The sequence below is a fragment of the Sebastes fasciatus genome, chromosome 22 (genome assembly GCF_043250625.1).
Source record: "Sebastes fasciatus isolate fSebFas1 chromosome 22, fSebFas1.pri, whole genome shotgun sequence".
NCBI classification, from domain to species: Eukaryota; Metazoa; Chordata; class Actinopteri; order Perciformes; family Sebastidae; genus Sebastes; species Sebastes fasciatus.
This window is the reverse complement of record NC_133816.1, coordinates 19,689,012-19,712,155: the sequence shown is the minus strand read 5'-3', so window position 1 is coordinate 19,712,155 and position 23,144 is coordinate 19,689,012. Positions and strand designations below refer to the sequence as shown.

Sequence of the window (23,144 nt, the reverse complement as noted above, 5' to 3'; positions counted from 1 at the left end):
CACTTGAATGTGAATAATAATGTTTATAACGCAAGTTGAAAATGTCAGGGGAATCAGGATTGGGCCGTCACCAGCGGTAGGTGATGCATGAGAATGTTCTTGAACTTTCCGTCTTGTCAGAATGGCATTGGCATAAAAACATCTCTGAAAAAAAATACAGTATAAACATTATACGAAAATAGAAAAGAAATCGGGTGTTGTTATTCTAGTCATCAGTCTACGTGAATCTGTACCAGCTGAGCATGTGTCAGATATGAAATTACAATCTGAAATTAATTGAAAATGTGTGTGAACTGTTTTAAACTGAAGCATGCATGGACCAAACACATTTAATTCCAAACAATTATTGCACTACAAACTGCCTCACAATAAAGTAAAAAGTATGAAAACAAGGAAACCATATGGCGTCGTCACCTGGAAGTCATTAACTTCTCTATACTGTGACTGAAGCAAAGCTGTAGTCTGGAGTTTGAACATGATCATCCAAAAGGAAAACCCTGAAGCCAGCTGATGCAAAATGTTTTTTTTCCAGTATTCACTAAACTATGGAAACCCTGAGAGGCCAGTGAGAAAAAAATAAAAATAAAAATCTGGTGATTAATTTGATCTAAATCTGTCTGACCTAAATTGTTTTTTTTTTCTCCTGTGTATATGATTTAGGAACAGGTGCAAAAAAAGAAGATTTTTTTTCTATCTATCTATCTATCTATCTATAACTATTGCAAAGTGAAAAAAAGAGTTGCCAGGATATTATTTTCTAAGTAACTTTTTTTTCATCTGTGAAAAAAACTGTTTTGTCAGGTTATATAACATCACAGTCATGTCTTTCTTTTGACTATAAATGTATTTCAATTGGTGCTAATCTGACTTTGAGGAAAACATGAATGCGTTTAGTGCTATCAAGACGATGAGGTAATGGTGCACTTCAGTCTCTTGTGGCCGAAATCAATATTGCAATAACAAATACTTGACAGACCATGATGGAAAAAAGAAGAAAAAAAACATTTTCAACTGCCAACATTTTTTTTCCCACCAGTTTTCAAAGATAAAAAAAATAAAAAAATTTAACTTCGAAAGTTATCCTTTTTTTTTTTTTTTTCTCCACCTGTTTCACAGATGAAAAAAATTAAAAGGAATTTAAGATTATCCTGGTAAAACCTTTTTTGTCACGTGTTCATAAACACAGGAGAGAAAACAATTTAGATCAGACTTTGAAAAAGGATGAAAAAATAAAACAGTTTTGTCAGGTTATATAACATCACTGTCATGTCTTTCTTTTGGCTATAAATGTATTTCAAGCAGCGCTAATTTGGCGTTACGGAAAATATTAATGTTTTTAGTACTATTAAGACCATGGGGTAGTGGTGCACTTCAGTCTCTTGTGGCCGAAATGTGTATTACAACAACAAATACTTGAAAAAATAAAAATAAAAAAAAAAATTTTCACCGGCCAAAAACTTTTTTCCCCACCTGCTTTCACAGATGGAGAACAAAACAAAAGTAACTTCAAAAATTATCCTGGTTGCACATTTTTTCTCCACCTGTTTAACAGATGAAAAAAATAAATAAATAAAAAGGAACTTAAGATTATCCTAACAAAACATTTGTGTCACTTGTTCATAAACACGGTGAAGAAAACAATTTAGATCAGACTTTGAAAAAGGATCACCAGCTTTTATTTTTTTCCCTCACTTTCCGTACTAACCCATCGATCAATGGTTTTCTATGATTTCTTAATTGAAGTTATTGTCCTTACCCTGCTTATTATCCACGGTAAATAGCGTGTATAGATTTAATAAAAACAAACACATGGCTGGTGTTAAAAAATATGGATTTTGATGTAACAAAGTGACTCCAGCTATAAGAGTGGGGAGGTGGTAGGCGTTTCTTAGGTGTACTGTAGGTACTGTAGGCTATGAACTGATACTACATGGCGTTCTTGCCTCCGACATTTGTGGGAGGTCTGTGTGTGTTTGAGAGTGTGTGTGAAAGAAAGAGAGAGAGAGAGAGAGAGAGAGAGAGCTTGCTCTTCCCTTCAACCTTGCAGAGGAGAGCAGTACATGCTGTGCACAATAGATACATCTCCCACACACCAACCCTGTCCTGCTTTCCTGCCGTGCAAACAGACCAGTGCTCCTAATTGGACCACTGGGGGTCGGGGTGTGTGTGTGTGTGAGCGACAGATAAAGACACTCAAAGAAGGAGAGAGACCCATTTTCAAAAAAAAGGTGCTGTCGAAATGTTAATTCAGGTCTTGAGGGTTACAGCATCCGTGGTGGTGGTGAGGGGTTGGCAGTTAGAGGAAAGTGAGACGGCCAAAAGATGAACAGAGAACTGCAGCGTCAGCGCGGCTGTTTTCCCGGCCAAGACACCGGCAGCGGGAACACGACGGGATAGTTCCACGACACGGCGATCTTGAGGACAATATCTCTGCGCGTTTTGTTATACCTGAATTACCAGTTGTTAGGAGAGCATATTGAGCTTTGAGGACTTATTCTTTGGATTTACATATTTTTGATGTTGGTTTTGAGTGTGTGAATGTATGCCGTGTGCAAGTGCGTGTTGCAGTTTACGTGCCAACCCAATGCCCCCTCTCTCCTCCGCCATCTGTGCTCCTGGCATGGCTCCTTAGTGCCGGTAATGAAGAGGAACGCCCTCACCACCAACCCTCCCTCCACTCACACACTATTCCTCTCTTTCTGTTTCTCTACCAATCCTCTTCCTCCATCAACACGTTCTTTTTCCCCTCAAATGACTCTGCTGCACCGCATGCTACCGTCTGCAAACACACACACAAACAACTGATCTGTCCCAGGTAGCTCTGCTTTTAAAACACCTTCCTGAACTGCATCTCCTCTGAATCCGCCGTACTCGCTATTGATTTCTTTTTCTTAACAGAACCTCACAGTGTGTTGCCTCTTAAGTTCAAACGGCTGAATGCTCTTCTCCCACCCAAATGAACAAATCCTATAAATACTGCACATCTCATTGCTGCACTGAAAGGGACCCCTGACGTGTTCTGAAACACACACCGATAACCTGCCCCGGCCTGAGATTACACATATTCAGACACATGCCCAGTGGTGTGCCGCGTGTTGGAGGACTCTCTACTGACTTCAATGCATTCTTTAGTGGCTTTACCTTCATTTCTACATTCCTGGGTGTAATTTATGGTATGTCCCTACCACTTCTCTGGATACCTCAAATTGTCCCCACCACCATTTGATATTACAAAGGCGCTCTATAAGTCCATTAACCAACACAAATTGGTGCATAAACGCTGAAAATGTCCTATGTGGAACCCCAATGTTGAAACAAAACATGCCCTTGGCTACATTTCTAACCGGGTCTATATGTAAGAATCAAAAATTGCTTGTTAACAGCAACACCTGTGAACGTTAAGTCAACGACGGTCTTGTTGCTCACGCTCGCGCTATAGTTCTCACACGACATAGATGCGAGCGAGCATTGGTCAAAACAGTGAGGCGACACACACGGGACGTTAGCGGACTCCATTTCTAACCGAACGTTAGCTACGGTTGCACACCGTTAACCCTGAAGCAGAGCTGAAGAGAGTGAAGGTAGTCAGGAGCGCGCATGACGTCGCGTCCGTTGGATTTTCCTTTAAAAAAATCGTCCCATGTTCTTCACATTAAAAGCAGACTACAGGCTGATAGAGGAAATCCAGAAAGTTGCGGGAAGTCTCATTTTTTTTAGATTATATTACAACCTGTTCACGCATTGGCAATAAAAAAACAATTAAAGAACGTTATAAAAACGTACATGCAGTCCCTTTAACCTAGCATTAACCATTAACTTCTTTACCTATTACATTACACGTTCAGTGGATTTTGAACCTTGTGTGCCTCAAACTAACCTCAAGTAGACAAAAAAAAAACACATTAACATCGTACTGAATGCAAAGAAAAAGGCCAATCAGAATGTGTTTGAACATTAGTCACCCAATGTGTCCTACATCTAAAACACGCACACTTGCAAATCCCACTCCCGGAACCCACACACACATTATCAAACACAACCTTAATCCTACAGCCTTCCACCTACAACACAAACACCTCTATACCGTGATGTAACGAGGAATAAATAGGTGAGTGAACTATGACATCCTGTTGGAGGAACACGTACACAATCTATTGCGTAAAGTGGAGAGCTTATCCACTCTTCAGAAGATCATTTACTCGCCTAGAAAGCAAAACACACCCTCACACTCCATCACACCCTTGTTTATGCTCCGGACCGTTTTGAGGGCAGTAGTTCACGGCATTCTTTGGACGCCATGCCTCGCCAAACCCCAGGTCCAATGCCCTTTTCCCTCATCCCTGCCTCCAATGAGCTCTCCCTCGTGCCAGCTCGGCTTGGAGCAGATGGGCCGGTTCAGCATGGCATCACACCAGCCGACACAGTGGCATGTCAAACAGGCGGTCGCAGGGCCCGGGCACGCCAAGCGCAGCCGCACTTTACCGCCATATGGGAATACCGTGTGCTGAGATGGTATTGGATAGGCAGGCGGTGTGGGACGCATGGCCTGATTTGACCACAAATCAGAATAAATAGATGCAAACGGCAGAGTGTGTATGAGAAAGTCTGGAAGTACACACACGCGCGCGCCAATGACTATTTACCAGACTGTAGTCAAGGCCTCGAACAAGCACCATTGCACACACAAAATCATCTTTATCCAACTGACGACAGTCCTAGCTGCAGACACGCACCATGCACTCACACACTTCCCATCAGACACACTCACAATCCACTCTCCATTAGACAGCAATAAAGGACACACACACACACACACAATCCTATACTACACTCACCAGCCTGGCACTCATTCACACCGACAGCGACACACACACACACACACACACACACACACACGCACACACACGCCCTCCCCTCTGTCCTCTGCAGACGGTGATGACGGCCTGTGTTTGGGAGGTTAATGGCTGTTTGCTCCTCGCAACCTTCACGGTTGATTACTCCGGCCGACTGGTGTCTGGACGGCGGGGCCTCGGCTCACGGACACTCACGGAGTCCTTTCTGCCGCCGCCGCCTCCGCCGTTCTCATATGCTAACCACGTTCATTAGAAATGTTAATGCGAGATTGAGGACGGCGTGTGCAAAACGGTATGCGTCACATCATTTATGAAGAAGCAAACAGGACTGGTGGGAGGAATCATCAGCGTCCTTGTGTTATTAGTTATGATTCTGAAACAAACCGCAGCAAAGGAGACTATCTATCACTGATACATAATGAGAACAAATACCATAGATATCACCATGAATCTTCCCCAGTTGATTACTTACATTAAGACAATCATTTTTTGTATTACAAGATTTCTGAAAATGTATGTTTAAATATGCAACTGAGGCATTATCTATCTAATATGTGCTTTGTATATATGATTTTTTTACAGAGGGTATTTTGGATATCTCTTTTTATCGCTCCATAAATCAGACAATTTTGTCAACAGCCGTAAAAAAAAAATGTTTGCCTTTTTTTTTTAGGAATAAAATATTCTATAAATCAGGCTATGAATGATATATGAACAAACCCCCGTTTGTGAAGACCTTCAGAATATAGATAGGAATTAAACTGGAAAGAAACTAAAACTAAAACATTTTGAGAAAAACGGCCTTTAAAGACATATATTATAAACTTCCATACATTTTGCGAGACACTATACAGGGGAATAGGGTAAAAGATATCACCATGAAACTTCCCTTTTGGACAATAATTGTCATTGTTTTGTGTTGTTAATTGATTTCCAATAATAAATATATAAATACATTTGCATAAATCAAGCATATTTGTCCACTCCCATGTTGATAAGAGTATTAAATACTTGACAAATCTCCCTTTAAAGGGACTATTTGTAAGATTCAGAAATGCTGCTTAACAGCGACACCTGTGGCCTTGAAATCAACGAAAGTCAGCGTCGGGCTCGCGCTTGCTCGCTCTCAATATACCTGAACGAGCATCGCTCAAAACAGTGAGGCAACACACGTCAGCTAAAACCACAATATCACTCTATATTTCAGCTGCTTGGCAGTAATGTTAGCTGACCAGACGAAGGTCTCTCCATGAATCAATGCTGATCCTAGTGTTGGCTTTTCCTGCTCAGCGCAGGCTTCAGCAGCGGGGCTCCTCAACGAGTTACGTTATCTCCTCCCGACCGCAGCCGGCAGCCGAAGACACCGGCACCCGGTCGGTAACGAGACGATAACGTAACTAGTTGAGGAGCCCCGTCACTTCACAAGACACGGAAAAGCTCTGTTGGTCTGGAGGAGCTGCAGCAGTTATTTCTGCACAGAGCTAAACTAACTCTTCTGCAGTGTGGAGTGAGCGCGCGTTCACGTCTAGAGGTGGAGCGAGACAGCGAGGACGCGCGCGCTGTCTGAGTGAAGGAGAGCAGGCAGCGGAGACGAGGCTCCGGCCACACGCGAGCGCGCATATACGAACGTGCATGTGTGCCGACCCGCTACATTTATACGCTTAAAAAGTTACAAACAGTCCCTTTAAGATCACAGTCATTATCCTTTCTGATATACATGATGTTCTCAGTCCTCGGAGGACTACTCTATGGAGCTAGACATGATAAACTGAAAGTGAATATAGTGTCCTGGATTAATGTTTTTCTTCCTGAAATACATACTAATAGTGTTCCCTACCTGTAAAATCCCTGCCTCTTAACACCCAAAACCAAACCAGCAGGATGTACGTATTATTCATCAAAGGGAAGCCTCTCTAGTTTGTTTCTGTGAAAAACATTTTCTTTACATCCTGCACGGATGCAGGCGAGATAATAGAAACGATGCTATTAAAGCGCTGGGTTACTGATGGTGAGCTAAATTACATTTTTCATGCAGTATAATCTCCCGCCAGCTTTATGGCACACAAATATAATAACCTCTAACAAATGTCACATTTAATTAGAATATCTTATGCAGAAGGTAATGTAATTTGTTAAACAAGCTGGATAACATAACACGCAGACTCTCTTTCCTTATATGTGCTTAATTAAATGCTTCTTGCTTTGACTGATGCATCAATAGTGAGGTGAAACTTTAGTAATTAACAGTTGACTGTTGTTGAAGAGTACAGCTGTTCTTCCTCAGTGTGTAACCGCTGGTGGTGATGCTAATGCAGCGCTGTGTGAACAACTGTTTGTGCTTCTGTACTGATATTTCAGGGATGATAAACGACAGCTGTCATTAACTAATGGGCATGGCGAATCTATCAGTACACCCATGCATCAATCAGTCCCAGTAAACTGCATCTGGATACAGCGTCTTTAACAATGATCTGCGTTTCTGGGTTTGAAGGTGAAGGAGAGAATATTACAGGCTTTTCAAGCACGCATCGCATGACAAAAAATACTTTTGTTTGTTTAAGAAGAACTTGACAGGTTCGTTTCTAGAGGTGAACAGGTCTGCTTGCTTAGCAGAAATGAAGGATAGGCCTTTGGAAAGTAAAATACGTTGCTCAGTGTTGTGTGAAATATGAATCTAGAAGGTCTGTCGGTGATTTTGACTGATTTGCTTTCTTGGTTGTTTCAAAATGTTTGTGAATTTTATAAAAAAAAAATTTAAACTTTAGTTCTAGGGCTGTCAATTGGTTCAAATATTTAATCACGATTAATCACACATGTTTTTATCTGTTCAAAATGTACCTTAAAGGGAGATTTGTCAAGTATTTAATACTCTTATCAACATGGGAGTGGACAAATATGCTTCTTTTATGCAAATGTATGTATATTTTTATCATTGTGAATTAATTAACAACACAAAACAATGACAGATGTTGTCCAGAAACCCTCACAGGTACTGCATTTAGCATAACAAAATATGCTGAAATCATAACATGGCAAACTGCAGCCCAACAGACAACAACAGCTGTCAGTGTGTCAGTGTGCTGACTTGACTATGACTTGCCCCAAACTGCATGTGATTATCATAAAGTGGGCATGTCTGTAAAGGGGAGACTCGTGGGTACCCATAGAACACATTTACATTCACATATCTTGAGGTCAGAGGTCAAGGGACCCCTTTGAAAATGGCCATGCCAGTTTTTCCTCGCCAAAATTTAGCGGTAACTTTGGAGCGTTATTTAACCTCCTTCACGACAAGCTAGTGTGACATGGTTGGTACCGATGGATTCATTAGGTTTTTCTAGTTTCATACGATGCCAGTATCTTCACTCTAGTTTTCACTTAGGCCTTCACAAATAGCAAGTTTTGTTAATGCGTTAAAGAAATTAGAGGCATTAAATGAAATTTGTGTGAACGCGTTACCATCGTGTTAACTTTGAGTCACGGTGCGGCAGACAGAAGTACAGACAATTTTGTCCTGCATTTGTATCCGATATTGACACTGGAAGAAAAAAACAAAAGGAAAGAAACATAGTAGGACAAGTAAAGGGTAAATAAGGGTATAAAACTATAATTTATGGAATTACCTTTTGGCAATGCAGTTTAAATTTGCCAGTTTTCAGCGTATGGCCACATAATGCACGGTACAATTGAGTTAGTGTTCGCTGATTTGGAATGGAAATAAGTCCTAATAGATTTACTTAACTCCACCGGTAACAAAATACTGCTCCCCACAATCCAAACACCTGTTTCTTATATATGCGGCTCAAATTGAATTTAGAGAGGTAGAACTATGCAAAAGCTGCAGAAACCCAGGTGGCATTTTATGATTCTTGACCAGTAACTGTGTTAACGGCCTTCATTGACTTTCAGATTCAGAAGTTTTTTAAAATTGAGCCTGAATCGGAGAGCGTGTTTTGGCCGAGACACATACTGTCTAATATATATATATATATATATATATATATATATATATATATATATATATAGACAGTATATTAGACAGTATGTGTATTTGGATGGAGTTTTTAAAATCCTTCTTTGCCTCAGTCGCTCACTGCAGGCAACGTTGCAGCCTCATTTACCAAATGGTTATTATACACACACCATATGTGGGAATGGAAGCAGGAATGACTCCTCCACTGCTGTGGAATGCAGTTTATGAGAAGTGCTGAGGGTTTCTTCGACGGAGTGACCCATATGGACTTGTTATTTTTTGTGCAAAAGCAAAGCGGCGGCGGTTACATAAGGCTGCAGACGTTAATGTGGTTTCTATGGCAAGAGACAGGATTTACTTTGCTCTTCAGAGTTATCAGGATAAGACCTCTTTTGACGATAATGTCATTTGGCTCCTATCTTAAGCTATCATATTTTTCGATCTCAAAAGGAGCGCTGGGCCTATCGCATGTGGATCTAACGAAAAGCCGCGTGTGTGTGTGTGCGGGCGTGCCTGGCACGCGTGTCATCTAAATGGCAGTCATCTGCTAACAGCTACGACGCCGTGATGGAAGCGGAAGATATGAGCAGATAACCCTGATAGAAACGCGAGGAGACGTCTACATCAAGGCCCGCCGTTTCTTTCTTCTCGCTCCTCATTCCTGTGTCCTTCTTCCCTGTTCCTTTCTTCCCACCCAGTCTAACCTACATTCCTCTACCTTTAATCTATCAAGTGCTGCCGCCCCACTGTGAAGTAGCTCCCCTTGTTACACTGTATGCTCGGAGAACAGATGTTTTTCCTGGAGGAGGGTAGGCGTTTTTGTGTGGGTGAGTGGCGAGGATTGGGGAGCGGTATGTGGGGGTTCTGGCGGTCAGTTGAGGACGCCGCCTCACGCTGACAGAACATCCAAAGTAGCCCCCTCACACGGTGCCGCATCACAAACGGGGACAAAACAAGATGTGTTTTGTGTAAGAGAGGGAGGGGTCGACGACAGGAGAGAAATCAGCAGGGAGGGAGGGGAGTGGCGAGCAGATTATGACCCCCAGCCATGATTATCTACGCCTGCCGCTCTGACCCCCCCGTGCCAATTACAGAGATAAGGCATCCTGTGCCTGTGTCTACTTTCCTCTCTCTGAAGCAAAAATGTGTGCACGCTCTCACGCATTTGTATTCACCGCTTGCTATCGGGGGGCCACACACTTTCTCCTCCCCACTGTTCTGTTCTTGGGAGGGGGGGTGGCGCTTTAGCATCTGTGACAAGATAACCTCTGTCGATAGTTTCTAGACTCCCAGATGGCCACCGCGGGTAGACATGTTTGAGTCGCGCTAAGATGTTGAGAGGACAGCAGATTGATCTGGAGAAGCGCGGAGTGAATCATATGTTTTGCGTGTCCTCTCCAGGATTTTAGAGCTCCCTTCGGAGCTTCAAGCACAAGCGACTACCTTATCCCCCTTCCGCACCGCCATCTGCATCCTCCCTCACTGCTTTCCCTTCTCATGCTCGCCTTCCATCGCCTGTTTCTTATCGGTTTCCTTCGTCCTCTTGTTTTTCTCACTCTTTAGAAAAAGATCCCGGGGGTGGATGCTGATTTATGATTTTAACTGCACACTCCAGCATGCTATGGCAGGAGAGTATGGCCCCACGGGATAGCCATCAGTCCTGCAAGGCAGTATGGGCTTCGACAGCTCCAGGCTGCTGCCGGGTTCTCTCATTAGACTCTCTGTAATGAGTCCACATCTAACCTGTCGCCTGTGCCACGTAGCGCTGAGAGGAGGCAGACTGATCATGGACTGAGGCTATATGCCGGCGAGGCATTCAAATTCAACACAAAACGTCTCGTCCTCTGTGCAGTCATTGAGATATGATCAATTTCAACAACCGGGTGTTGACAAAATTCAGTGAAAAATAGATGTAAAATGGAGCTCGCACCCCATGTGGAAACGGGAAATCGGTTTTATATGGATGGGATAAAAAAGATCTTTTGAACTTCTGCGCATTTAGCCAGAAAACAAAACTTTATTTGTTTGAATAGTGATCGCAGGCTCCCCGTGCACCTCGCCTTTATTGAGCCTATTTGTTAATTTACAACAGAGACAGAGTGAGTTTGTGCTACCTTCTATTAAAGTGCTAAATTCCTGCTAGAAATAACTGTTAAAGTTTTAATGGAAAGCTGAGAATCAGCAGCACTAAAACACCTCCTAAGATCCACTACAGAGAGGTGCAGGAATGAGTCTAAAACACGGAAATGAGTTAGCATTTTAGATGTCAATGCATATTTTGAATGGGTTTTTAGTTAGATGTCTGAAATAACAAGCTCAAGAGACTTTAATGTTTTGTTTTAAGACATCAAATACATCAATAAATATCCCACTCGTTAATTTTGAAGCCTCATGTGTCTTGAAAAAGGCGCGGTTGCTAACAAGTGGCTAAATGAGACGTCATCCCACCGACTCATCCGCCTTTACAGCCTCGTTGTGTATAATGTGGTGTAGTTCATTTATAGCCTAACGTTAGCTTTTTACTTTTAGCGATTGCATTCTCGCTTCAAAAGTCATAGAAGGTGTGTTCATTTGTGGAGATTATCTTGCTGAACAAAACATGTAAGTATCATAAACGTGTGTTTGCCACTGAAATAATCCAAAACCCAAATGGAGCGATCCCATTGGCTTGTTGTCGAGGGAACAAGGGCGATGCTAACTTCCTGACTGGCCTACAAAAGAGCACTCTATAAGTTCTTGAATCACATTTGCAAATCTCATATATTTTGGAAACTAGACTAATAGCGAGACAGTGACTGTGAAACTTCTTTTTTTCTGAATACTGTACAGTCATCATCGCTGTATATTGGTCTCGCCAGGTTAAAGGTCACCAGGTGTGCATATATGATAAGGGAGTGTACCTGTGTCTGCATTACAGTGCACATCACAGGAATACAAAAGAACATGAAGGAGAACAGCAGCAATGTGTTTTAGCAAACCATTCACCACATTTAATTGTGGCCATGAGGAAACCACTAGGGGGTGTCTAATGAGTTACTCAATCTACTAATTTCCATAACAGTCCTGCTACTTATGGTAAGTAATAATGTCCTTGAAACTGAACAGAGCGACCAGAAAAACAAACAAACATCCACAACACTGTGTGGAAAGTAAAACCCCAATGAGTGAGTTGTGTAAATCACAACTTGTTACTGGTAAAGATGGCTTCAACCACTTGGAAGTTGAGTCCCTGAAAGAGAGAGACTGCAATCTAGTTGAAGTCCCAGAAGGCATTGAGCGAGACAGGCCTGCCCAACAAGCTCTAAAAAGCTGTTCAATGGAGCCCTTCGTCTTCTAAACCACGCTGGCTCCCAACACTTGACCAGGTCCCAGGTGAAAAGACAGATACTTTTCTACCTTTTCCAAGAAGAAGAATTGAAATTGTGCCCAGAGTACGAGCAGACAGCGGGACATCGGTGTGGACAATTCTTATAAGACAAAAAAGGCAGGAAGGCAATCTCCTCACCCGGTTGGGTCTAGTGAACAGATTGCCTCAGGTGTCTCAAGTTCACAGAGAGTGGAGGCAGGAGGGAGAGAGGAGGAGGTAAATAGAAAATCTAAAAAAACACAAGGCACAGTGCCATCCTTGTTAGACATCCTTCATTCTCTCAGCGTTACGTATATCCCCCCCGATTCCTTTCTTTTCTTTTCTTTCTTTAAAAGGTCTAACTATGTTTCTTTCTAAAATGAGACCTCCCACGACGTTCTGGGTTTACCTCTATCAGCCTCTAGACGGCTTTTAATGTGAAGAATCCGGGCGGGAAAATTCAACGGATGAGACGTCATGCACGCTCGCAAGCGCCTTTACTTACTCTCTTCATCTCCGACCACCACAGGGTTAACAGTGTGCAACCAAAGGTAATGTTTGGTCAGAAATGGAGTCCGCTAACGCCAACGTGTGACCAGCCCCCACCACAACTCTGGCTCCAACACAAACTCCACACTGTCAACCATCATACCAAATGTGAGGTTCCTAAGTTAAATAGTTTCAGAGTTCTGCTCCGGGAAATGAAAGTGTGACATTCAAACAGACCGAAGGACGGACGGAAGGACAGACATGTGGAGTGCTACATACCCCCGACTACGTTGCCGTGGGGGATAGCAAAGTTATATCTAGTGACGCCCGTCTTGCAAAACAGAAATGTGACCAACGTCGGGGGAAAACTAGGATCACCATCAGTCGGGCATGGAGGGACCTTCATTCAGGTATCAAAATGGACCCCAAGCTGGCAAACTTCCTATTGGACAGGTCAGCTAACATTACTGCCAAACATGTGAGATATAAAGTGATATCGTGGTTTTAGCTGTCAATCACGTTCAGTCTCTTGTGTGTCGCCTCACTGTTTTGACCGATGCTGTCTCGCGTCTATGTAGTTCGAGCACAAGCGCGAGCAACAGGACGCCGACTGTCGTTAACGGCCACAGTTGTCACTGTTAACGAGCCATTTCTGATTCTTACATCCAGCCCTTTTGAATATATTAAGTAATATTCTAAAAAAAGCTGGTAGCAAGTGAAGAGATATACTTTGTTTTTAGAGTCATACGTAATGAATCTGGCATCTACCAATTACATATTCTTGTATTTGTACTAAGCAACTGGCCTCGATTATGTAACAGATACTGATCTCAGTTGATGTACATTTCTACCATCACATCAACACTATGCATAGTGAGAGAGCTAGAGGTCACAGTACATCACAATGTAAACATTAGCAGTGTACACAGCACAATTCATCACACACGGATGTTCCCACACAAAAACGCACTTGCACATCCCATCCCAGTTGCAGTTAGGAAAACGTTGGGATTACATATTCCTTTGAAGTTCATATAGGCTTCAAAGCACTTCTTTATTAGGCCATTTCTGTTTAACATTTTAAGAGGCATTTGGTTCATTCCCATTAGAACACGCGGAGAGCAAAACATGATAAAATGCGTGGAAATTAAATGAAGTTGCATCCACGGAGGAGATATTTATGTATGTGTGCACGCTATTTCTCTGCAACATCCAGGCAGGTTGCTCATATCCAACGTGTTTCCATACTGTGTGTCTCCTCCATAGTGCTTAACAGTGCACTAGTATCACACAGACAACTATTAATTATATTTAAACTTGTTAACTACTGGGGGTTGTGCAATTAATTTCTGTTGTCCATCGCTGAGCTAGATGATTGCGTTTAACATAAATCTATTTATATCAAATGGCGTACCCATCTCGGAGGGTGCACAGATCTAAGGCATTATGTTAATAACACACCCCTCTTATTGGCTCATTGCATCACATTTGGCCCGGGGTTCTGGAGGATAAAATGAGCATTAAATTAAAAAAAAAGGGCTATCCTCCATTGGAGCATTAAATTGCCTTTAAAAATCAAATCCCAATCCGAGCATCTCCGAAACGCATTTCATACAGTCTAACTCTGATACATGCTCAAACTTCACAAACTGTAGGATGTTGTGCGCGTCGAGGGCAACTTCTAGTACCTACTGCATATTCATCTTTGACATCTATTTGGCTGAGACGGGATGTGATGACTCATGATTTTTAAGTGAGCGATTGCTAAGCTCATTCAAATTCAATATTTGAGAACGTAAGCGAGCCATCTGCTTGGAGACGAGCGAGGAAGAGCAGGGGGGTGGCACGGTAAGAAACTCCAATACAAATTAGACCGAACAAACCAAACATTCAGATATAAGACGGCCGTGACACCTGCAGTATGCATGCCCTGTATCTGCAGTGACAACGGTTACAGGGCTACATGAACCGTGCTACTTGTTCCAGTAGTCGTGACTGTGCAAAACACATGGTGGGAGGAGTGTGAAACCTGACAACCTGGGTGGAAGCAGTTAAGACTGAGGAAAGTGACAGCTCCAATGACAGAAATACACCGTGCTTGTGTGGGCAAGATTCATTTCTCTGCCCACAATATGTGTCAAATGATGCACGCATCTGTGGATGCACGTGTTGCGTACATCTGTGATTGTGGGCGTCCACATTGCATAGATGTATACTCATCTCCTGGTATAATTAGTGTGCTATAATGCCGGTCTGTGGCATAGTTAAGAAAAAAAGCTAATGTGGACCTAAATTCACTTATGTGGAAAACTACTATTGGATAAGGAGTAGGTCACTGGAAAAAAATACACAGGTATTTAGTTACTGCTAAATGAAAATCAATGGGATTGGTTTCCCTATCTTGGTTTGCCTCTTGCAATTAATATGATACCACAGGTTTCGTTTTCGGAGCAAGGTTAGCTCACTATCTCATACCGCTGGTCGATATGTTCATATACAAAACATCTTTCTGCCATAGATTTCCATTGTAAAGAACTATGAAAGGCAAGGCCATGGTAAGAAATCTCTCGTACACACAAAGTGAAGCACTCTACCAGAGGTGGTAAGGAGTACGCTTGTTTGGAACAAAAAAGAGCTGGGTAGTCGGTATGAGTAGCAGTAGCCGTCATACTGTAGCTCAACAAAACAAAATAGTAAATTGCAATCCAAAGAAAGAAACATCACAATATAAACCTTGGGGTTGTAACTTAAAGAGTAGCTGAAACTCTTGTTTTTGCTCGGTTGAACTTGTAGCCTCGCTGCAGTGATGTAGAAGTGTACTCCGGTACCCCGTGACATCACTGTGGGTGTGGTTACAGATGTGCAAAACAACAGAGTATGGCCATCCGTTTTAACATATAAAAGCTAGGCTTGACTATCTGGTATTAACATTAGAGATATTGCATTTTGACTAGTCGTAATTACATTGTGACTAGTCAGAATTTGTATTCAAGATATATATAGCTCATCATCAAGGAATTTGTGGCGAATGAGAGCTTTGTTCGCTAGACAGTTGTGGTAGAAATTGACAGCGTATTGTAGATGTATTGTCTCCAGACACACTTTATTTATAAACCCGTACAGCTGCAGTGCAGTGCCATAGCATGTTTGAATAGCTTCCGCCTCCCACTTGTCGTAGCTGCTGACATAATCAAATATACCTGCAACGACATTTCGCCTATAAAACTCTAATTCTAGATATCTGTAATTACTATTTGACTATCCGTAACTGTAGTTTGGGATGTCTACAACGTCTTTCTGACAAGTCACAATTTAATTTTAGATATCTAAAAATGACAATGTAGATATCTACAATTGAGGGGAATTAAATATATCTTGAACTGGAAATATGACTAGTCAGAATTAAATTGTAGATATCTGACACTGGAATTACGACGACTCATAATTCAATTATGGTTATCTGCAAGTGAATTGTGGATATCCGTAATGAGAAACCCCATACACATGAATGGAAAAAGTAGTTTGGACGTACTAGTCAAAATGTAATTACGGATATCTAAAATTAGAGTTTTGCCTCGTCAAAATATTCTTTGGGATATGTTGAATTAGAGTTTTGACTAGGCAAAATGACGTTGCAGATATCTCTAATGAATATCCTGTCTAGCTATTAAAAGTCCTGTGTCCTTTTATGTAACATATAGGAGATACACTGCCAAATACCTGGCTCTTCATTGTCTGGTATCATATGTTAATGTCAGGTAATGAGAGCATATTTGGCCACTTTCACATTTTGGTCCAGTGAAACAGCGATTCATATGCCAATGATTCCTATATTTTTAAGTTTAGTTTCTGCTTACTATGCTGACATACTGAACTGTAATTAGTTACCTTTAATCACACACAGATATTGTGCATGTCTCAATGTTGTCTGGAGTGAGAGCTTGCAGGAGGACAGGCCAAAGGACACGACATTAGCAGACGGAGTGCTCGTGCCCCGCATGCTGGCCATATGTCATGCCAAATCCCATCTCATCTAGCGCTAAGAGAAGGTGCTGCTGGCTGCTGAAAGGCCACCTTCCAAACAGATATCATCAGCCTGATACCCTGACCTGACCGGAGCTGCGGGCTACAGCTCTGCTCCAGATCATATCCAATCGCATTAAGGTGGGACAGCGTGGTCGCGATGTAGTGCAATAAAAACACAAGGCTGATCCTTCACTTCCTGAGACACACGACGCACTAGAAATACAAACAGTAGGTCAGTAGTTGAACTAGTGTAGTTTTAGAAGTAGTAATGCCACAACAAACAAGAGAGGAAAGGTAGAGTACTGTATCTGAGTGTTAATGAAGTCGGTATGCTAATGATCCAGTAGAACTTGCTGGGTCCCAAAATGCAACCAAGTTTAGTGCATTCTCTTCTTCTGTAGTTCTCATTGTTCTTTTGGTTTGCAGGTGTACGTTCTTCTTACATGAGGCAGGATAACAGTTTGTTCTAAAGTGGAGCAACCAAGGGCTTCTAAGAATCCTTACACTTATTTTTATTTGTTGTTTTAATATGTATTTATTATTTTTTTGTATTATTTTGTGTGTTTAAGTGTATATTGTATGTTTTATTATCTCATGTGCATGTTTGTCTGGTATTGGTTATCTCCTTTATTGTTGGAGGTGGGAGGGAAAAAATTGATTAAAAATAGAAGACTACTTATTTACTCTGTAATTTATATGCCTTGCAATGTTCTTCCAATAAAAAAATAAATAAATAAAAAGCCTTTACACACCGGGGGCGTTTATTTATTTATTCATTTTTGTGCAATTAATTTGCATGCCAATATAGTTTTTACAACTGTTGTTTCTGTCATGAATACCTTCACACAGAATGTGAATACTATGCGGCGAAAAAGTGATTTTTTCGGAGCTTTCACATTGTGAGATATTGATTTATTTATTTATTATGCAGGTATGTCCTTTTTTCGTAACGCTCCCGGTGTGTAAAGGCCTTTAACAGTTAATGAAACATGGATTGGTTTTCTGAGGATCCTGTGGTCTTACTGTATCTCTTTGGATATCATGAGATCAAGATGGAAAATCCTGTTATTCTGTTATTGATATGTTGTGTCAATAGTTGCCTTGTATTCATGTTAGCCATTTCTGCCCAAAGCTAGTAGCTCAAGACGTTGTACTTTGTTTTGTCCTCTATTGTAGAGATCAGGGTTAAACAGAATTCAATATTTAATCCCTCCATCCACCGGCCTTTTCAGTCCATGAGTAATCAAAATATAAATTCTATAAACATTCTCCCTCCCCGTTCCATTGCAATTCACTTCACAACAAGTGGTTGCCAGGCACTTAACGTTAAACTCAACGCTGACGACCCAGTGACACCACGAGATACAAACATCGTTATACTATTGGCTCAAAAGCATTTTTAGAAGTGGGAACCAAACGTCCGATATCTTCCATAGAGATAAACAAGACATTAATTTTGGACCGGTCAAAATTAAAAAAATATATAATAATTCACATTATATTTTTTAAGGAAAAGCCATACTGTTATCCGGCACCTTTCTAAAAGCTCTGTGGATTTATTATTTTCCCCTTTTTTTATATTCGTCTACATAAAAAACCTTATCAATAAGACCTTTAATAGTATTACTCTGCAAGAAAACCTATCTACATGGAGCAGCCAGCAGAGAGACTTTGGTACCCTTCTTACTCAAACTCAAGGCTTTAGTTACTGTAGGGCTCTGGAGGAGGAATCGACCGCGAGATGTCATGGCATTGAATAAATTGCAGTCAGTAGCTCTACACTGGTTTGCTCCCTCTCTCTCTCTCTGGTCTCTCCCACACACAATCTCTCCCCCTCCTTTATACTCTCACACACTCATATTTTGGGATCCTTTATAGAGTGTGGTGTGTGACTGAGTGGCCATGAAGCAGGGCACCGCTGTACAAGGGCGCTCAGTCAACCAAAGAAAATAAAGGTTGAATAAAATATTCCTCGCAAAAAATAAAGTGCCAAAACCCAAGTGTTCCAAGTGTGCCATAGATTATTGCTCAAGCAGTGAAAAACCCGCATCAATATTTAAACACAGCAGCTGAATTAAAAGAAAATCTTTCTATTATAGTGGCATGAAGAAAGACTGCTGGAATGTATAATCTGTGAAACTGGAAAAACTGCGAGAGCTCGTGACATTCTCTGACTGCAACATTTGTCACATCAAAACATACAAATCTGCCGTGACCTCAACCACCGTATAAGATCATTTACAATCACGCAGAAGCCAAGTCAGTTCCAGAGCAATGCCTGAGAGCCCTGTGGTGGGTTGAAAAGAAAGAAAAAAAGCTCCAGTCTCCATCTCCTCCCTACTGCAGGGCGATCACACGCTATCCCCAGTGCTTGTATGACATCTAGTGGTCGACCCGAGGTACGGACATCCTCTAAGCATTATTTGAATGTGTGTCATGCCAGTGGCTCCACACATAATAAGTGGTGTAATTCGTCATACGCTGAGACCACTTCCATGCCTGGCGGAGGCTTTTGAAGTTTTTGGATTGCACTCCATAAAGTCTGACATAAACAGCGTTCAAGTGAATTTTAAGTGCAGGGACGTGACGCGCATACGGTATAAGCATAGAGCACGAAGCCAACACATTTGTATGACCTTATAGACACCTTTCACTGGCAACACTGATTATTTAACATTACCACTACACAATAAGAGTAGAAATGCAAAATAAAAACCCTGATCCTTGCCCAAAACCTACGGAGGATGGAACCTGCCATAATTAAAAATAAAAAATAAATTAAAAATAATGAATAAATGTCATTAAACATAGAAACAATATTAAAATAAATGTAGCCATTAATCAATTGATAAAATGTGACAGAAATGGGAATTTCATTATTTATTTGTTTTTAATTAATTTCCATATTTATTTACTCTTCTGTTTAATTCCCTCTTTTATTTATCCATGTATTAATTTTCTTTTAATTTAAAATGTATGTATCTTTGCATTATTTATTTAACTATATATTTTAAATCTATGTAATAAATATTTTAAACAAATTATAAAATAAATACATAAATAAATAAAAGGAAAAATTAATTACATTATTTATTTACTCTTCTGTTTAATTTTCCCTTTTATTTATTTTTTTATATATTTTTTTATTACATTTGAAATGTATTTATTTTTTATATATGTATTTATTTTTAAATGCATGAATAAATAAAAGGGGAAATAAAACAGAGCAGTAAATGAATAATTCATTTTCCCTTTTATTAATTTATGTGTTTATTTTTATAAATTGCTGAAATGTATTTATAACATCTATTTTAAAATTTAAAAAAAATAAGCAAAAAAAAAAATATTTAAAATTTAATAAAAAAAATACAAGGATATATATTAATTTATCAAGTCATTTATATAATTATTCATTTATTTTAATTTTTTTGGCAGGTTTTGTCCTCCATACAAAACTGATCATTCTGACTGCAAACTGATATGTATAAATATTTGGCAAAATTCTATAAATACGCACTCTTTTCAAGGGAGAAAAGCAAATTAAAAGGCACTTAATGGCTTTGTGATGCTACCTCCTCAGTTGCTGGGTTTAATCAAAGCCAAGCCCCCATCTTCCCACCCTCACAAAGACATCATGAGACTTAAAGAACATTCACACAGACACAAACATTGTGGCAAACATCAGGTTTTCTCCATTTTTGTTTTTGTCACCGTGTCTGGCAGCACTTACCTGTGGGGCTAGTTGTTCAATTGCCAGTGGCCATGATAGAAATAACAGTGTGCTATCATTCTGTCAGCACGGGGGCAGGAAAACATTAGCTTGCTCCGAAAACAAGCACGCACCAGGTGGTGCCGTCTCTCGGCGGATAAGCAATTAGCTTTCTGGGGGCCAAAACTACAGTTTGTCCCGCATAGAAAACAAGCAACACCTGTGTGTGCAGCCGAGTGGAGCCGAGAGACTCGGCGCCGCATCATAGAAAATAGGAACATCCAAACAGGGGTGTGTCAAGTTGCCCTTTTCTGAATGTGTTTTTTGGCAGGGAAATGAATAGAATGGGTGATAAGCAGGGGAGAGGCAATGAAATAATTTCATAGCGGAGTATGGTAGGCAAGCGAGAGGGATGAATAATCCTGATAATTATGCGAGTGAAACATTAATTAAATCTGTCAGAAAAAAGGAAATAAAAGTGACAGGAATAATGGAAATAAATGGAAAAATATGACTTTAAAGATGGGGAGAGACACACACATGAAGGTGGTAAGAACGACACTAAAAGATGGCAATGAGAGGAAATGATGTGTAATGTAAAAAAGAAAAGAAAGGTAAGGCGATATGGAAGAGTGACGTGGGGTAATGAGAGAGGCGTCACTCATCATGAGGTCATGAGGAAGCAGAAAAGGGCCACTGCACACAATCAAGATGAGAAAGACAGATACATTTTAGTCAGAAAAATGGATAGGACCACTTACTGAGGCTACAGTCTATCCTGATACAATCTGGCGGGAGAAAGAGCGGAAATGGTGAGATCAAATAAAAAGAAAAAAAAAAGAGAAAGAGAGAGAGAGAGATAAAAGAAAGAGACAGAAAGAGGATAAAAGAGAAAAAAAGACATTTTACATCCTTCAAGGTACATTCTGCAGACAACCAAGCATTGCTCTGGGGCCACCATCCGGGGACAGGCTCTGAGTCAGGATCACCCTTTTCCTCCATCAATCCCATCATCCACCCCTCCGTCCACCCGGTACCCACGGAGCACAGCAGAAGGCAAGACTTACACCACGGGGTCCGTACAGTAGGAGAGCAATGCCAACATAGTGATGTAAAGAAACTATGTGAAGTGCTCCGTTGCTGCGTGTGATTACAGAAAATGCAAATTGTGGAATTATAAGGTTCTATCTGAATTTGTGAAATACTGAGTATCAGAGATTTAACGAGAAAGCAAACCATTATGCTATTTTTTTAAATATTTGTATGTAAAAAATCGGTTGTTTTCCCCTCTATAAATCACTACATAAAGCATGTGATCACGTATCATAAACATATTAGGGCTGTCAAAGTAAACACGTTGACGCAAATTTGTGTTAATGCCACTAATTTCTTTAATGCATTTAAGCAACTTGCAATTTTTAGGTTGCAGCGGGCTTAGTTTTAAAGCTAGAGTGAAGTAAGTTTGGGGAAATAAATAAAGAAATATATGCTTAAATACTTAAATAAATACAAACATTTAAAATTAAATATAAAATAAATAAAAAATAAATCAATTAAATAATGATAAAAATAAATACATTAATATATATATATTTATATATATATATTTTTATCATTATTTAATTGATTTATTTTTTATTTATTTTTGCATTTTTTTAATTTATTTTATATTTGTATTTTTATTTTTTAAATTTTAAATAAAATAAATGACAGATAAAAACAGATAAAAAATGTCTGATTAATTTGCGATTAACTATTCTAATTGATCGACAGCCCTAAAACATACGATTAACTTCATTAAACAAGTCAGATAGAGCCTCATAATTCCAACTGCATCACATGTTTTTGCCAGAATTAGACGGCTTAAATAACGTCAGGTGGTTACTTTATTCACTACAAATAAACACCGTGAAGCCATTATGCTCACACTGTGTATAAAAATAACTCTGCTGTGCGCTCACTAGAGCAGATGCATTGTCTTGCACCTTTAACTTTAGTCCCCCGTTTCCCAGTGATTTGAGATGCGCTTGCCTTCTGCAGCACTCTGGGCAGCATGAGAAACCCAACAGTGTAAATGACAAGAAAGGGTGATCTGCACAACCCAGCCACCTCACGCCTGGTGCACACATACCGCATGAAACAAGACCCTACTCTACTGCTATTTGCTAGAAGTGGTGCGACAAAAACACAGAGGAGAGTGTTTTACAAGCTGTGTTATCAGAAGCTTTGTCCTTCAACTGGAAGGGTTAAAGCAGTCAGTAAACATCCGCTCTGGTACAGTAGGAAACTCAATCCTGCTATGTAACTTGCCTTCACCTTTGACCTTCCCTAAGGATGACACTTCCTTTACAGGGATCATTAAACTATCAAATTATTATTCCACATTGAATATATTGAACTCTTCAGCCCCATCTAGTGGCTGTAAACTGTGTGTGCATGCGGCAGCGTGGCTGGGTTGTGGTCTCGAGCTGTCAACCGCTACAGAATAGTGGACACAAACAGCCAGGGACCGGCGCCACGCTGTAGAGAGCTGGGGGGGTAACACCAATACGGTTCCAATAAAATGCATTTCAGGGGGCCACATGTGTTGGTGAGCAGCGGCGTGTTCTGAAAGAAGAACCTAAAAGTCGTCCCTATCGGATGTGATAATCAATAAATAGAACGTAGAGTGTGCCAGTTGTCGTCTGACGACTTCAGCTGACGCATTGAGCAGGTTATCATCATTATATATCACTAATAAATACCATT

At 40.6% G+C, this 23,144-nt stretch overlaps 1 protein-coding gene across 14 annotated transcripts in view; it reads right to left on the bottom strand.

The window, feature by feature from the left end:
* Positions 1-23,144, bottom strand: part of nrxn2b (neurexin 2b) — a 795,015-nt gene that overhangs the window by 393,079 nt on the left and 378,792 nt on the right. For 11 of the 14 annotated variants that reach the window (XM_074624795.1, XM_074624794.1, XM_074624809.1 and 8 more), the window contains one exon: positions 21,158-21,184. The exons of the other annotated variants lie outside the window; for them this stretch is intronic. In XM_074624795.1, the coding sequence (XP_074480896.1) occupies positions 21,158-21,184 (27 nt within the window). The remainder of the gene's footprint in view (positions 1-21,157; positions 21,185-23,144) is intronic. 14 annotated transcript variants of the gene reach the window in all.